Source organism: Phyllobates terribilis, unplaced genomic scaffold, assembly GCF_046119375.1.
Source record: "Phyllobates terribilis strain yellow unplaced genomic scaffold, ASM4611937v1 Scaffold_1__5_contigs__length_1240528914, whole genome shotgun sequence".
Classification (NCBI taxonomy): domain Eukaryota; kingdom Metazoa; phylum Chordata; class Amphibia; order Anura; family Dendrobatidae; genus Phyllobates; species Phyllobates terribilis.
In genome coordinates this window covers 99,201,576-99,216,608 of record NW_027362761.1, presented here as the reverse complement: position 1 = coordinate 99,216,608, position 15,033 = coordinate 99,201,576, and the positions used below count along the sequence as shown (strand labels likewise).

The 15,033-nt window shown below is 39.9% G+C and overlaps 1 protein-coding gene across 1 annotated transcript in view; it reads right to left on the bottom strand.

Annotated features, from left to right (window-relative positions):
• Nucleotides 1–554: 554 nt before the first annotated feature.
• RIGI (RNA sensor RIG-I) overlaps nt 555–15,033 on the bottom strand; it is a 100,096-nt gene continuing 85,617 nt past the window's right edge. Inside the window, exons 18-20 of the mRNA XM_073664886.1 lie at nt 11,263–11,414; nt 8,387–8,533; nt 555–2,251 (exon numbers count right to left, since the gene is read on the bottom strand). Coding sequence (XP_073520987.1) covers nt 1,934–2,251; nt 8,387–8,533; nt 11,263–11,414 — 617 coding nt within the window. The 3' untranslated portion in view covers nt 555–1,933. The remainder of the gene's footprint in view (nt 2,252–8,386; nt 8,534–11,262; nt 11,415–15,033) is intronic.

Genomic DNA, 15,033 nt, shown 5'->3' with positions numbered 1-15,033 from the left:
ATTGCACTTTTTTTGCAGTTTCAACGCACTTGTAATTTTTGTCCTTCTTTCCAGTGCATCACATTATAAAATGAATGGTGTCATTCAAAAGTACAACTCATCCCACAAAAAACAACCCTCATACGGAGAAGGAAATATAAAGAAGTTATGGCTCCTGGAAGAAGAGGAGGAAAAAGCAAAAATATTGTGTATGTTACTCCAAGAGTCGCATCTCTAAGTCTTTTGGACCTACGCAGATTACCTGTTACTGTGGTAACGATGTACACGTGCACCTTGGGAACTACCAATGAAAATCCAAGTTTTCAGGATTTCAATGGTGGTACAGTTAGTCTGCAACTGGCTTTAAAAGCATGCCTATTATGTATTGCAAATAGAAAGTAATTGAGATTGTTTCCTTTTTCAATTCTAGAACAGTTTTTCTGACTTCCTAAGTTCTATAATATTCTAATTGAAGAAATCTCTTTTAAATTGCCATGTTTTTCAGGATTTTGGTCGCGCTACAATATAAATCATTTTAGCACATCATAATAGACACACAACCCAGGAGTCTCAAGTAAATAATTGTATATTTATTTATAAAGAAAACCACCAGCTAGTGATTCAATAAAGATATAATATGGTAGAATCTAATAGTTACTATATCATATAAAATTCTATAAGGAAATTTGATTAGCAGGAATTTATTGGCTTATAGACAGATTTACATATAAAAGATCATAGCACAGAAGTGTAGAACACCCCACATATAGAAGTACAATCAGACCCAATGAAGGTATATGCATGTAATGTAGTATGAGTCCAGATGTCTCCGATGTCCAGCACCGTTCTATTCCTGTTCTTAGTGATGTCACCGTTATACAGACTGTCTAGGGCACGCTGCGCTCTGTGGGTCGCGGAAAAGGCTTTTACAATGTAAGACTACGGAATGAGGCTCCAAAGGCTTTCATTGTAAAAGAGACTTCCGGCTCACACAGAGTAATCTGGCTAGTCACAACCAGGGTTCTGGAGCCAAACCTCCGACTCCTCAATTTCCATGACTCCGACTCCCTCATACATGGCTCATGTTTAAGTGATAGATTTACTGCAGCACAGATTCATCTCAGCTAAAAGTCTAGACCCTTAGATCAGGAATAGGACAGACACTTATAGGACATTTCATAACTTTCCCAAATTCTTATGAAAAAATATTCCCCACAAACTGCATTGAACTACTGTACCCAATTTATTATAGATTTTAGGAGTCGGTGTTGGTCTATTTTATACCGACTTCACAACAGAGGTGATGTCACCATGAAGTGGAGCAGATCAGGCCTGTGAATGTAGACTTTCTGGTATTTTACTATAGACATTAGGATACATTCCTACAAGCCATATATACAGCTTATTTTTCTCTGCAGAATTGAATGCTGAAAACCTGCGTATTACAGTAGCAGTATTTCCTGAAATCTCATCCACATGCTGCAGGCTAAATCCACAGCAGAATTTTGACCGGAACTGCAGATTTAAAGTCTACAGCATGTCAATTAATGTAGCACATATTATGGTGGATTTTGCCTATGGAAATGCTGTTGTTGTTCACCATTTTCTGCAGCTAGAAGTCCACAGCTAAAGGTTCTGTGGGAACGTGCCCTTCTGTTAAGGTACGTTCACACAATATCCATGTAAAGCAGATGGTCGGCTCTGAAAGAAAATCAGGGTAATTGGTGCTTTAGTATGAAAGCAGTCTTGAAATGTAATAGGAAATTAATCAGCACAGCATTCAGGACCTAAGAACATGATGAGAAAAGGCAGACATCAGGGTGCATCACTCGGATGGAATTGGGTCCAAGCCTACAGAAGTAACCTAGAGACCTCAAGGACTTTGATATTTCTGAATCATTTTTTTTACTATTATTTTGGAACCATTTTTTGCATGCAGTGTCCATTGTTGCTTTTACTCTTGACTAACAGAGAACGGCTCATCTATTTCTTCGGAATTAAATTCCTTCATTCTAAAGTCGACTTTTACCCATTTATTGAAATAGCGTTGAGATCCATCAGCATTTTCAACCACAAACTTTTCAATTTTGATGAATGGTATGTCCGGGAACATGAGGTAGCTACCCGAGATCCCCCAGTCCTCTCCACATTTGGGATTCTTGCAGTAGATTTTGTGCGTTTTCCGGATTCCATCAAACGCTCTTGGATTTAAATGTGGCTTTGCAATATACCGATCTTTAAAGTCTTTATCGATCACTGTGTGATGTGCAACCTGTTGTGGAAAAAGACGATACGCTGCTGATTAACGGTAATTCAGAATCCAGGCCTACATTAGAACTTGAAAAGCCAATAGATACACTCCCTTTAATTAAAAAGTTATATCTTTATTGAAAATATAAATCAACACAGAAGAAAACAAATTAAAAACAATAAGCAAGATTTTACTGCAGTAAAAACACCCTTTCTGATGAAGCATTCTGAGAAATTTGCGTCAAAGGAGTATGTGGTAAATATGGAAAGGTCTTTTCTTGTCCTCTGCAATGTGCAATGTTGGCTGAATAACCTTTACCTTCAGCTCTGATGATCCCTGTTCCTCTACCTACCAGTTTTCATGCACTTGCACCTTATTGTTAATATACATGCTTGTCGGAAGTACTGGAGCATCTGATCATTAGGATTAGCTTTTAACTCTCCTTGTAGTGGCCTTTTGTTATTTAGCACATGCACTTTCTGATATGTGGATTATATGAATCTACCTACTTGTTGTAGTATGTACTCTTTTTGGCCACTAGATGGAGACCTAATACCCATTTCTATCTGAAGTATATAATATGTATAAATGTAATGCATTTTCTCCATATGGGTCATCAGTAGGAAATAGGCGACATTTAGAAATATCTTTTGGACTCCCATAATATCGGTATACATATTTACCCATGTTTACTGCAGTAAAATCTTGCTTATTGTTTTTAATTTGTTTTCTTCTGTGTTGATCTATATTTTCAGTAAAGATATAACTTTTTAATTAAAGGGAGTGTATCTCTTGGCTTTTCTGGTTTAATACTCCCTTATACTTAGGACCTTTGTTTAGGTATCTACATTATAACTTGTAAGACATGGGGATACAATAGAACAGGGTTCCCCAACTCCAGTCCTCAAGGCCCACCAACAGGTCATGTTTTCAGGATTTCCTTAGTATTACACAGGTGATAATTGCATCACCTGCACAGGCAATAATTCCATCACCTGTGCAATACTAAGGAAATCCTGAAAATATGACCTGTTGGTGGGACTTGAGGACTGGAGTTGGGGAACCCTGCAATAGAATAATCAGTACTTCGCATAAAACAAAGATATGGAACTACATGAAACAACCACTAATCAGATAGACTTTATGCCTCAACGTCATTCAAATGTCTGGATGTCTACAGCATATTTAGGAGGAGTGTAATCATTCAGAAGTACTTTAATGGAAGTATACATGTTTAGGACAAGTGCACAAACTCCCGTATTATATGGCAGTCACTTGATTACTAGGTCTTTTCTTTCACAAAAACCTTGGCACTCCAGCTCTTTCCATCAGTTGTATTTGGTATTGCAGTTTAGCCTCATTCTAAGCCCACGGCCCCACTATCAGTATTTGGTCAGTATTTGGTCAGTATTCTTTCTCAGGAGTGGGAGCCAAAACCAGGAGTGGGTGATAAATGCAGAATTGGTGACTTGTTTCTATTATACCTTTTCTCTGATTGTTCCTCACTTGGTTTTGGCTCCCACTCCTGAGAAAAAATAGTGACCAATTACTGATAGTGGGGCCGTGGCCAAATACTGATAGTGGGGCCGTGGCCTAATGAACAGAACTGTGTTGTAATATCAAACACCCCATGGACAACGTTGATAAAAAAGGCAATCTTTCAGAATTAACCACTATGATAAACGTGGTGCATTTTAAAGGCATTTTCCCATGAACAAAGTGCAATTTAATCAATAGACCTATACAGTAGAATGGAATATTAAAGGGAACCTGTCACGTCGTTTTTAGCTATTCAACTGCCCCCAGTGTGCTGTTATGCAATGTGCATCACTAACATGGTTTTCTCAAAGAAAAGCTCCTAGTATATGTGTGTATAAACACTTGATATCATTAGTGGATTCCCTCACATATATTTCTTTCAGTCATGGGGGTGGCACTTTTCATCGTTTTAGTCACGGTTCAGTGTCCTGCTCAAATTATGCACGGCCACATCATTTAGAATGATTACCGTGAGTTGCCCGACGTCACGACAACCACCTAGCAAATCCTGAGCATGCGCACTGCCCATCCGCTCCCCGGGCATGCGCACTGACTCTGGGTGTACAGCCCCAACTTCATGTCAGATATGCACATGCTCCGAAGCCGCTGTGAGTTAGTGGCAATATGACGTGTGAGCGTGCACGCTAAGCATGCCACTGTGTCCCCTCCACTCGGCGTGCCACTGCTTTCCCACCATTTTGCTGCAGCTGCTATCAAGACAGTTCAACCTAAAAAGAGGCCAGAATAAATGTGCCCACACTTGACTGATATTAAATAATGCTTCTACACATTACCCCTTCATTCTAAGCAAAACAATGTTCCTCAAAAATTGTTTAAAATGTCTGAAGCTACACTCATAAGAGGGGTATTCACACCCCACCGCCCTCCTCCCCTCTAACACAGATTTCCAGTAGGAAATTAAGAGCCGACGCTCTTAGAAACAGACTTGTACAATGGGCATAAAGGAATAGGAAATTAGTATAGCTGGATAGTGAACCATCCTAATGTGAATGCAGGCAGTTCCTTTTAGGACTAAGGACCCCAGAAGAGGAAAAGAGGATGTGTTTTGTGTGAAATATTGAGATTTAGAATAGACAGGTAATTGAGTCAGGAGAAGTGTTTTCAGATATATAATAAATATATATATTTAAATGAGAATGTGTGTCCAAACTTTTGGTCTGTACTGCAATGTGTAATATATATATATTACACATTACAGTACAGACCAAAAGTTTGGACACACCTTCTCATTTAAAGATTTTTCTGTATTTTCATGACTATGAAAATTGTACATTCACACTGAAGGCATCAAAACTATGAATTAACACATGTGGAATTATATACTTAACAAAAAAGTGTGAAACAACTGAAAATATGTCTTATATTCTAGGTTCTTCAAAGTAGCCACCTTTTGCTTTGATGACTGCTTTGCACACTCTTGGCATTCTCTTGATGAGCTTCAAGAGGTAGTCACCGGAAATGGTCTTCCAACAATCTTGAAGGAGTTCCCAGAGATGCTTAGCACTTGTTGGCCCTTTTGCATTCACTCTGCGGTCCAGCTCACCCCAAACCATCTCGATTGGGTTCAGGTCTGGTGACTGTGGAGGCCAGGTCATCTGGCGTAGCACCCCATCACTCTCCCTCTTGGTCAGATAGCCCTTACACAGCCTGGAGGTGTGTTTGGGGTCATTGTCCTGTTGAAAAATAAATGATGGTCCAACTAAACGCAAACCGGATGGAATAGCATGCCGCTGCAAGATGCTGTGGTAGCCATGCTGGTTCAGTATGCCTTCAATCTTGAATAAATCCCCAACAGTGTCACCAGCAAAGCACCACCACATCATCACACCTCCTCCTCCATGCTTCACGGTGGGAACCAGGATGTAGAGTCCATCCATTCACCTTTTCTGCGTCGCACAAAGACACGGTGGTTGGAACCAAAGATCTCAAATTTGGACTCAGACCAAAGCACAGATTTCCACTGGTCTAATGTCCTTTCCTTGTGTTCTTTAGCCCAAACAAGTCTCTTCTGCTTGTTGCCTGTCCTTAGCAGTGGTTTCCTAGCAGCTATTTTACCATGAAGGCCTGCTGCACAAAGTCTCCTTTCAACAGTTGCTGAAGAGATGTGTCTGCTGCTAGAACTCTGTGTGGCATTGACCTGGTCTCTAATCTGAGCTGCTGTTAACCTGCGATTTCTGAGCCTGGTGACTCGGATAAACTTATCCTCAGAAGCAGAGGTGACTCTTGGTCTTCCTTTCCTGGGGCGGTCCTCATGTGAGCCAGTTTCTTTGTAGCGCTTGATGTTTTTTGTAACAGCACTTGGGGACACTTTCAAAGTTTGCCCAATTTTTCAGACTGACTGACCTTCATTTCTTAAAGTAATGATGGCCACTCGTTTTTCTTTACTTCGCTGCTTTTTTCTTGCCATGATACAAATTTTAACAGTCTATTCAGTAAGACTATCAGCTGTGTATCCACCTGACTTCTGCACAACACATATAAAGGCAAGAAATCCCACTTATTAAACCTGACAGGGCACACCTGTGAAGTGAAAACCATTTCCAGTGACTACCTCTTGAAGCTCATCAAGAGAATGCCAAGAGTGTGCAAAGCAGTCATCAAAGCAAAAGGTGGCTACTTTGAAGAACCTAGAATATAAGACATATTTTCAGTTGTTTCACACTTTTTTGTTAAGTATATAATTCCACATGTGTTAATTTATAGTTTTGATGCCTTCAGTGTGAATGTACAATTTTCATAGTCATGAAAATACAGAAAAATGTTTAAATGAGGTGTGTCCAAACTTTTGGTCTGTGCTAATTATATATATATATATATATATATATATATCCGTGTACGTGAAAGAATGAATGGGGCCATGTATCGTGAGATTTTGAGTGCAAACCTCCTTCCATCAGCAAGGGCATTGAAGATGAAACGTGGCTGGGTCTTTCAGCATGACAATGATCCCAAGCACACCGCCAGGGCAATGAAGGAGTGGCTTCGTAAGAAGCATTTCAAGGTCCTGGAGTGGCCTAGCCAGTCTCCAGATCTAAACCCTATAGAAAACCTTTGGAGGGAGTTGAAAGTCCGTGTTGTCCAGCGACAGCCCCAAAACATCACTGCTCTGGAGGAGACCTGCATGGAGGAAAGGGCCAACATACCAGCAACAGTGTGTGCCAACCTTGTGAAGACTTACAGAAAACGTTTGACCTCTGTCATTGCCAACAAAGGATATAGAACAAAGTATTGAGATGAACTTTTGTAATTGACCAAATACTTATTTTCCACCAAAATGTGAAAAAAATTTCTTTCCAAATCAGACAATGTGATTTTCAGGATTTGTTTTCTCATTTTGTCTCTCATAGTTGAGGTCTAGCTATGATGTCAATTACAGGCCTCTCTCATCTTTTTAAGCGGGAGAACTTGCACAATTGGTGGCTGACTAAATACTTTTTTTCCCCACTGTATATATACATATACACACACACACACACACACACACACACACACACACACACACACACACACAAATATTTTTTTAACATGGTTTTACTTACTTCAGTACTAGAAGCTGCAATAATCTGACACAGTTGCAGGAATGCTCATCTGCTATGAGATCTGACCGCTGCGCTCACTGCAGATCGGCTATGACAACCACAGGAGTCTTCTGCAGACCCCGGGTTGTCATGCCAACCCATCAGTGCTCCACGATCTTGTGATGGGCGCACCGATGGGTGGGTCTTGTAACACGCTTCTGGTGCGTCCATGTTAAATGCCCCTGTTGGAGATTGACAGCGGCATTTAACATATTAACAGTCGAAGGTGGATCGCGATTCCACCCGCATCTTTTAGGGGCATACGACAGCTGATCTGATCAGGTGTCAAGTGCCTGAAACGATGCGGGCTCAGCGCCGGAACCCGCATCAAAGGGAGGTAGGTGTTCTATGACGTACCTAATGTAACCAATTTGAAACCCAGCTGTAAAAATGGTGTAAAAAGCTATTAAAATGACATATCTATCCCAAAATGGTATCAGTGAAAACATTGTCTCACCCCAGAAAAAAATCAGCTCTCATACAACTCTATTCACCAAAAACTGAAAGCATTATGGCTCTTGGAAAATGGCGGGACAAACCGCCGCCGGTCACTTTCCCGGAGTCCACCGCATACAGGAATATGGAAGATGCGGGGCTCTGGCTTTTACAAAATTTTGGCAGAGCCCCCACACTACCAAACACCTCCGACTACAAGCATGGGGCCTGCAGCCATCTCCTGACTCCTGCCTCTGTCAGAAGCTTCCGGCAGCAGCGACCCTGGGACCACGCTCCACCAACACCTGTAAGCTCCACTACAGTTCGGATTATAAGACGCACCCCTATTTTTCCCCCAAATTTTGGGTGGGGCGGGGGTGAGCAGTGCGTTTTAGAATCCGAAAAATATGGTAAATGTTTGCAGAATTCTGAGTTGCGCAAAAAGTTTGCACATTTTTAAAATAATTCACACCAAAATTCTGGTGAAAATGCCTTCATGAATAGTGGCCAGTATGTGAAAATAACTTGTGATTTCATACCTGCCAGTCTTGGTTTTAGATCTACGTTCTGAAATCACACTTGCCTGTATAACTCGAATGTCATCTGTATTACACCCAAACATTTTGCACTTTGCACAAAGCAGTCGTCTATTTTCCTCACTGAGTTCTCTCGGCTTTAGGCTCCTTATCAAATCACGCTGTTTCTTATCTTCTCTTTGGAATCGGAGACTCTGATGAACAAACAATATTTAGAGACAGAACTCTATATTACATATATATTTGCACAATCTGTTCCATTCTCATCTAGGATATGGTCACAATTCCCAGCCCAACCAATATGATGCTGTTCAGGTAATGAAAATCGTATGTCAGGTCAGGCCTTGTGGTCATTATACGAACTTTAAATTATGGTCAAAATATGGAGGTTGGAACCTTACCTTCTGGTGAAGTGCTAACTGCAAGAAGTGTTAGGCTATGTTCGCACTTTGAGTTTTTGTTGTTTTCCCGTCAATGAGATATCTGAAGTCTGGTGCTGATTTTTTCCTTGCGGATTTGAAGCAGTTTCAAATCTGCAGCATGTCAATTCTTCCAGTGTGTTTGCAGCGTTTTTCACCCATTTTAGTAAATGGGAAAAAATGCATCAAAAACGCACATATTAGATGCAGCGTTGTTCCTGTCCACACATCAGTATTTGCAGCAGATATTTCTGCTGAAAATCCTGAACATGTGCACATACCCTTACAGGACCGCTTCTTGTTAGTCTTTTATTCTTGCTTCTTAACTAAATATTCTTCTGGTTTATTTTTTTAAGGGAATCTGTCAGCAGGTTTTTGATATATAATCTTACAGCAGCATGATGTAGGAACAGAGACCCTTGTTCCAGCGATGTATCACTTAGTTTACTGGGTGCAGCAGTTATGATAATATAACAATTTTCTCTGCTGCAGGTCTAGCAGAGCTCAGTTGTTAGCCTCACCCATAAAAACAGCTTTCTGTGTACATGGTATATTGACAGAGCTGCTAATCAGTGCTGGGGGCAAGGTTGGACCAGGTGGCAGGTTGTCCTGTAGTGATAATCTCTTGCTGATAAAATACTGATTGTACTGAAACAGCAAAACACAGCCTAGTAAGTGACATCACTGGAATCAGGCTTTCTTTCCCTACTTGGTGCTTTCAGATTACATAGCAAAAACATGCTGACAGATTCCCTTTTTGCAGTTACAGAAATATGGGCCATTTATTTAGTGCGGCTGATATGCTAAATTTTATGGTATTTAAAAAGGGGGTGTTGCTCACAGGATTCTCTGGGGTCATGTGTTTAGGCTGCAGTGCACCCCCAACACAGCCATTCATTATAATGGAGCAAACAGAGCCACTATGTGCTCTGTCCAGCCTATGCATCGGCAGGGTCTGCCTCTTTAAGGCGTACAAAGTGTGGTTCACTGCACTTTTGTGCCTGCGTTAAAGGGTGGAGACTGCTAATTCATTATAGTGAATGGCTCTGTTGGTTCTGTTTGGATCACGTTTTTTCAGGGCTCTGACGGAAGCACAGATGGAGCCACTAACGTGGCCTGAACGTGATGTAAACATACAGGTGCATCTCACTAAATTAGAATATCATGAAAAAGTTAATTTATTTCAGTTCTTCAATACAAAAAGTGAAACTCATTATATAGAGTCATTACAGAGTGATCTATTTCAAGTGTTTATTTCTGTTAATGCTGATGATTATGGCTTACAGCCAATGAAAACACAAAAGTCATTATCTCAGTAAATTAGAATACTTTATAACAACAGCTTGAAACATGTTTTGAAAATCTGAAATGTTGGGCTACTGAAATGTATGTTCAGTAAATGCTCTCAATACTTGGTCGGGGCTCTTTTTGCATCAATTACTGCATCAATGCGGCGTGGCATGGAGGTGATCAGCCTGTGGCACTGCTGAGGTGTTATGGAAGCCCAGGTTGCTTTGATAGCAGCCTTCAGCTCGTCTGCATTGTTGGGTCTGGTGTTTCTCATCTTCCTCTTGACAATACCCCATAGATTCTCTCTGGGGTTAAGGTCAAGCGAGTTTGCTGGCCAATCAAGCACAGTGATACTGTGGTTTATAAACCAGGTATTGGTACTTTTGGAAGTCGACAGGTGCCAAGTCCTGCTGGAGTATGAAATTTCCACCTCCAAAAAGCTTGTCGGCAAAGGGAAGCGTGAAGTGCTCTAAAATTTCCTGGTAGACGGCTGCGCTGACTTTGGTCTTGATAAAACACGGTGGACCTACACCAGCAGATGACATGGCTCCCCAAACCATCACTGATTGTGGAAACTTCACTCTAGACCGCAAGCAGCTTGGATTGTGGCCTCTCCACTCTTCCTCCAGACTCTGTGACCTTGTTTTCCAAATGAAAATTGGAACACTGGGACCTTGTGGAGTGTGTCAATGACTGCCTTCTGGACATCTGTCAAGTCAGCAGTCTTCCCCATCATTGTGGAGCCTACTGAAACAGACTAAGGGACCTTTTTAAATGCTTAGGAAGCCTTTGCAGGTGTTTTTTGTTAATCATTTTAATTAACTGACATAATGACTTTTGTGTTTTCATAGGCTGTAAGCCATAATCATCAACATTAACAGAAATAAACCACTCTGTAATGACTCTATATAATATAGGAGTTTCACTTTTTGCATTGAAGAACTGAAATAAATTAACTTTTTCATGATATTCTAATTTAGTGAGATGCACCTGTAGCTTTAGGTCCTTGGCTGGCTTTCGGGGTGCACTCTACTGTTACACAAAAGTTTACAATTACACTATTTAATTTCAATGTACAAAAATAGACAAAGGTCGGTTCCCATATAGATTCTAAGTGTAATCTAAAAACAACAAAATGACTCTTTCAACCACCACCGCGAGATATCCTCATCCACATTAGATGCTCATTTCTTTCGTCCTACAGTAAAGGTTACCTGTGCCAGAAATTCTGCCTTGTCCAGTTTCTGCAACTGTGTCACAGCTTCGTTCATCATAGCCTCACGTAATAAGTTATGTCTTTCTTTAACAGCTTGCTCTTTCTTACTTGTGACAAGAAAGCACTTGCTTTCCTTAGCTCTGCCTCGTCCTACATAGCACATAAAAAGGGAAATTCATGTTTTAGTATGCATAATATGGCCACATCACAATAACTTATAGGATTAGTGATTATAGAGCATTTCCCTCCACTGACCGTCTACATTTTATAGCATCATCCATTATCTACAACCATAAGGCAGACAGGGACCTTTTCTACAAACATGTAATTAGGTTGACAGCTCTCATCGCTATCTTTGTTGATGCTAGGGAATGAGAAATTCAACCTTTTTGTAGATATCATCAGGCTGATGATCTGCAGGTGACTTTTTGCACATTGATTTTTGTGTACACCTAACAATAGCTATATGAAATCTCAACTTATTTTGTATCATTTTGGGTTTTGTTTGCCATGCAAACCTTTTTTTTGCAATTTTATTTCTTCTGAATGAAAAAACGATAAACGTTGCATTTTTATACTGACTTTACTTCTGCATGTCAGTATTAGGCCACGTTCACACATTCAGTTTTTCCCATCAATATTTGTGAACCAAAACCAGATTATATGCGTTATTTTTTAACTTGTGGATTTTCTGCATCTAATGCAATTCTATGGAATAAATCCAGTTATAAAACTCTGGAACTGCGTTTTTCCAATACAACGCATTGGAAAAAACGCATGGCAAATCAGCAGGCAAAAACGCACAAAAAACACACATTTAGGATCCAAAAGGGCCGGCTCTATTTGGTGTGTGGAGCCGGAAGAGCCAGAACACCAAAAAGAGCCAGAGTGCCCATCACTATGGGAGAACCACGACTAGTCCGTGTGCTAGCGGTCCGTGTTCAGACACATTTGCACGGATGTCTGCATGAGCCCTAAGGTTTGTAGAAATCCATGTGCCCAAAACAACTGCAGTCAGATGAACGGAATGGATTTTCAGATGCAGAATTTTCAGCACCAAAACGCAAATTATCTCTTCAGAGAGGAAGAGGACTTGAACTCTAGTGTCACCTTTAAGAAGTAACAATCCTAATAGTTAATATCGACCCTTTAACAAGCCTTGTCATATGACTTAGGATAAAAGCCAAACCAGAATCTTAATTTGCAGACACTGTCTCAGGGTACTGCCCCTCGTCAGTGCAAAGTGTGAGATATGGTTTGGCTGGGTGAGAGGCGTCAGACCAGTATCCAAGGGGTAATGTTATGCAAATTGTCTTTTTAGAGAGGAAGAGGACTAGAACCACCTATAGGTGGCACTAAAGTTCTAGTCCTCTTCCTCGTTGAAGAGACAATTTGCATATTTTCCAGAGGAGCATTGCGGCTTAAAAGTCTCCTCACATTGACATGCTTAACATGTCACTCTCCGCAAGGAGAAATGTCAGCACTAAAACTACACCTACCACCAACAAGCAACCTGAATTTTGCCTGTTTGCGTGATATGTTCTGGAGAAATCTGTTTCCACACACAGTGTTAACAAAATAAAGTTTTTTTTATTCTACGCTTTTCAAGAGCATAGAAAACATTAGTAAAATTTAATACAAAAAAAAAAATAATAAAAATTAGGCCTCCTTCACATGTCCGTGTTTCCAATAAGCGTGGTATCCGTTTTTTTCACCATTATAACCTATGCTATGCACGTGTCTGTTTCTACATGGACTATACATCCATGCAAAACACCCGGAGACATGTGTTTTTTTCCAGCAGAACAGATGACAAGGGCCAATACAAGTCTGTGGGTCCGTGAAAAACACGTACAACACACGGATGGCTGCCGTGTTCTGTAGGTGTTTAACATTATAAAGTATAGGAGAAGCTGTGTCATTTATTTATCTCTTTATCCATACCGGAAAAACACTGATGACACACCGATAGTGAAAACAGACACATGGATGACACACTGATGCCACCAGTACCATTTATTTTTTCTTCATGTACGTGTTCAACCCCATTGATCCAGAGCCTGTTTACAGCTTCCAAACCAAGCCAAATTTTACAAGTCTCACCAGTGTCACTTTATGAGATAATAACTCTGGAACACTTCAACAGATCCCAGTGATTCTGAGAATGTTTTTTCGTGACATATTGTCCTTTATGTTAGTCGTAAATTTAGGTTGATATTTTTTTCAGTTATTTGTGAAAACACCAGAATTTTGGAAATATTTTGCAATGTTCAATCTTTTAATTTTATGCCCTTAAACCAGAGAGTTATGTCACATAAAATAGTTCATAAATTACATTTACCACATGTCTACTTTACATCTGCATCATTTTTTAAACATAACTTTTTTTGTTAAGAAGTAAAAATGTATCAGCGATTTCTCATTTTTAAAACAAAATGTACAAAACCGTTTTTTTTTTTTTTTTTTAGGGACCACATCACATTTGAAGTTACTTTGATGAGCCTATATGGCAGAAAATACCCCAAAACTGACATCATTTTAAAAACTGCACCCCTCAAGGTGCTCAAAACAAAAGAAGATTATTAATCCTTCAGGTGCTTCACAGGAATTAAAGCAATGTGGAAGAAAAAAATGAAAATGTAACTTTTTCCCACAAAAATGTTATTTTTACCTACAGTTTTCATTTTCACAAGGTTAAAAGAAGAAAATAGACCAAAATTTGTTGTGCAATTTCTCCCGAGTATGCATACCCTACATACCCTATATGTGGTGGAAAACTACTATTTGGGCACATGGCAGGACACGAAAGGGATGGAGAACAGTTTGACTTTTGGAATGCAAAATCGTCTGTAATCGATAGCAGACGCCATGTCGTATTTGCAGAGCCCCTGATGTGCCTAAACAAATGACCCCATTTTAGAAAGTCCACACTCCCTCATGAAATTTATTTAGAGGTTTGGTGAGCACCTTAAACCCACATGTGCTTCACAGAAGTTTAGAACGTTGAGCCATGAAAATTAAAAAATACATTTTCCCATAAAAATGTTGATTTTGCCTCATATGTTTCATTTTCACAAGGGTAACAGGAGAAAATGGAATGTATAATTTGTTGTGCAATTTCTCCCGAGTACACCTGATACCTTATATGTGTGTTGGGAAGCTACTGTGCACACAGCAGCGTTTTGAAGGGAAGGAGTGCAAACTGAATTCTGGAGCACAATTTTGGCTGGAATAGATTGCAGATGCCATGTCACATTTGAAGAACCTTTGTGGTGCCAAAAAAGCAGAAACCTCCACAAGTGACCTAATTTTGGAAACTTCTTGAGAAATTCATCTAGCGGTGTAGTGAGCATTTTTAGCCCTCTGGTGCCTCACAGAATTGTACAACATTGGGTTGAGTAAATGAAAAAAATCACAATTTTTTTCCACTAAAATGTTGCTTTGGCCCCAAGTTTTTAATTTTCTAAAAGAATAATAGGAGAATGGTCACCCATAGCTTATGATGATAATCATGGGAGAATTTGGTAATCTTGAGCTGTATTGCAGGCAGTGACCCCAGACAAAGATTATACAGGTACATAGAAATACACTGCTATATAGAATGCATCTCTATGTCCCTGTATTCTAGAGGTGAAGAAAAAGGCAGATTTTTTTCTTCCTATAAAATTACTAAAAAATAATGAAAAATAATTACAATAATATAATTTTCTCTTTTTTTGTGAGTCTCCCTGAGACTTGAAGCCACAACCTCTATAATTGCAGTAGTCAG